Genomic DNA, 2,706 nt, shown 5'->3' on the forward strand with positions numbered 1-2,706 from the left:
TCAGGAATGGTGTGCCTAGTCTACACAATGCATGGCCTCATTGGCGGTTCACATTCATTATTTGCTCGCTCTCTCCCTCTCCCTCTCGCTCTCTCTTTCTCTCTCTCTCCTCTCCAAGCCTCCGTCTATCAGCTGTGTTTTTCCACGTGTCAGGAACAAGGTTGTTTAGTGCTTAAGAGTGGTGTTAACCCAAATGGCACCATATTCCCTTTATAGGGCTCTGAACAAAATAAGTGCACTATATAGGGAATATGGTGCCATTTGGGTTAGAACCTCAGAAAGTTATTGAGCCCATATGTCATATTTTCACGCCAAAACGCACGTAAAAATGATTGTATTGGATGCTCTTAAAAAGTTAACAGTTGTTTCTGTCATACAATTCGGGCCCATATGGAAATATGACTCTCTTGTCAAATTAAAGACAAAATTAACCTCTTAACGAAACCATTTTTTATTGGTACTTTTTATTAGCCTTCAGAGAAACACTCATATAAACATCTATACATAATCATAGTTTTATACTAACAATGGCTGTGGTAATAAATAAAAACTGTTAACAGTAGCCTATACCGTGATACACTCTCCATCCCGTGCCAGACATAAAAAAACAAAAAAACGCACAAACTTTGTCAAGACAACTTTGTGAAGACGTTCATGCGTTCATGTACATGTTCCATTTTCCAATTCCAATTGAAATTGCCCCTTTACGCTTGATGTAAGCTATTGTAGCTAAATGTTTACATCTGAAACAATATGTTAATTTATCAGCTTTTTAATTAACAAAATCCGATTTTGTATGATGAGGGTTTAATTAAAGTTGAATGGAAATACTTTTACCCCGAGTTAGATAGGCCTATTCTACACAGGAACACTTGCATTCGGATATGATGGGGTATTGGACCTGTATCCACATGCAGTATTTCTTTTTGAGAAAGCCCTGGCAGTACCAGCGGAGGAATGTCTTGGTGACTGACTTGTCGGGCATGCAAAACATCCCCGCCGGGAACGAACAAGAGCGCTCATTCAGACACTGTCCCTCCTTGACGTAACGCGGCCAGAACCTCACGCCCAAGTCCTTCCATACATAGCCCACGGGGCAGTGCGTGTATGCCCACAACCACTGTGCAAACTTCCGACGGGCTTTCTTGCCCACTGTCACCRGGTCCAGCTGTTTCAGCAAGTTGGGAATAGGTCCCATCAGTCTGGACTGTGCTTCAAGGGCAGTCCGGTTCTCCACAACAGGGGGGCTGTTGATTGACATGAAGACGGGGTCAAAGTTTCTTCCGAGTTTCCTCTTCAGTGTCCGTTCGGCCAGGTCCTGTTTCCCCGGGTCGTATTTTGGGTCAGGGTCCTCTTTAAGACCGGGCACTGGGAGATGCTCGCTGGGCGAAGGGCGCAGACGCAAAAAATGCTGAGAAACACCGAGGTGGATGGTCGCTATGACATAGAGCAGAGCCGCCGGAGAAATCCCCATGTTCTATAGCTCGAGCTGTTATTTACGCAAATTATTTTCACTTACAGCAAAAGAGCAAGTGCTGCATTAGTATCCCACTTTGACATTTGGATTGGAGAGGTGGTGTGTGCTTAAATAAGATATCCGTCCCAGTTGTAGCGCAGAAATCGCCAATGTATTTTTTGTTTGTTGACAAGTTACTAAGTGAGGAAGAGAACGGTAGCCATCACTAAACTTAATACATCAATACGGACCATTCCRTTGGACCATAGAGCGCATGCGCGTCCTAGTTCATTAAATGGATATAACGGATTTCCATCAATGTTCCACCACACACAAACTCAGTAGAGTTTTCTTTTTTTCTCTTCTCATCTGTGCCTTCTCTCAGTGCTTTGAGGATAAATAAGCCAAAACCTCCTAAACAAACATGCCTTTAGAAAACTCAAAATCCTTATCACCGGAGGAGATGCCACCCGAGATTAAGATGCATTACACCACTGTTTCTGAAAGTAATCCATTCATGGAGAGTCGTGTCGTGAATGCTGTAGCCTATAGGATAGTTGCTTCTATTTTATAATTATATTTTATATTTTGCTGAAGCTCCTAGACACCGTCACCCATTCCCAATGCGGGAGAGTAACTGCTTCTGTAGAAAGTGGACCCCACTCTCAAGTTAAATATCCCATTCCGAAGTGTCAAGCAGTCAACGCCGTCACTTTCACTATGATTGACAGCGCGCCCGGCTACATGGTCCTAAACACAGACGGGTTACAAACGGCGCGCTCTGGAGCTTGCTTAATAGTGGTCTTGAGGTTGACATGGCGCTTAATAGTTACTGGTGGTATTGATGGAGTTTAATATTTGTATATTCATGACAATTGGGATATATGGTGAAAGTTAATGGGGAAATTCTAGGGTTTTGGGATACACACTGAAAATAAGGTCAGGCTTAGGAGACCTTTTACGTTTTGTTCTATGAGATAATATCAGTCAGTTAACACTTCCTTTTTAAATTCTGAAGCCTTTATGTGCATTTTTACATGACATAAATGCTTTAAAATTCACAAAAACTAAGGTTAGCTGATGAAGATTATCTCAGAACAAAACGTTATAAGATCTCCTAAGCCTGTGTTTACCACAGACCTAATTTTCAACGTTTACAACCCCCCCCCCCCCCCCCAAAACACCATACATTTCCACGGAGGCTTTGTCCAATGGCTATAGTATGACAAAATATGGAAAAATTACACAAT

At 42.4% G+C, this 2,706-nt stretch overlaps 1 protein-coding gene across 1 annotated transcript; it reads right to left on the reverse strand.

The window, feature by feature from the left end:
* Positions 1 to 467: 467 nt before the first annotated feature.
* On the reverse strand, positions 468 to 2,089 carry LOC111981540 (noggin-2-like). Its single transcript, XM_024012847.1, has one exon. The coding sequence runs from the start codon at positions 1,472 to 1,474 to the stop codon at positions 854 to 856; it is 621 nt and encodes a 206-aa protein (XP_023868615.1). The 5' UTR covers positions 1,475 to 2,089; the 3' UTR covers positions 468 to 853.
* Positions 2,090 to 2,706: the final 617 nt, after the last annotated feature.

This window comes from Salvelinus sp. IW2-2015, linkage group LG20 (genome assembly GCF_002910315.2).
Source record: "Salvelinus sp. IW2-2015 linkage group LG20, ASM291031v2, whole genome shotgun sequence".
Lineage (NCBI taxonomy): Eukaryota > Metazoa > Chordata > Actinopteri > Salmoniformes > Salmonidae > Salvelinus > Salvelinus sp. IW2-2015.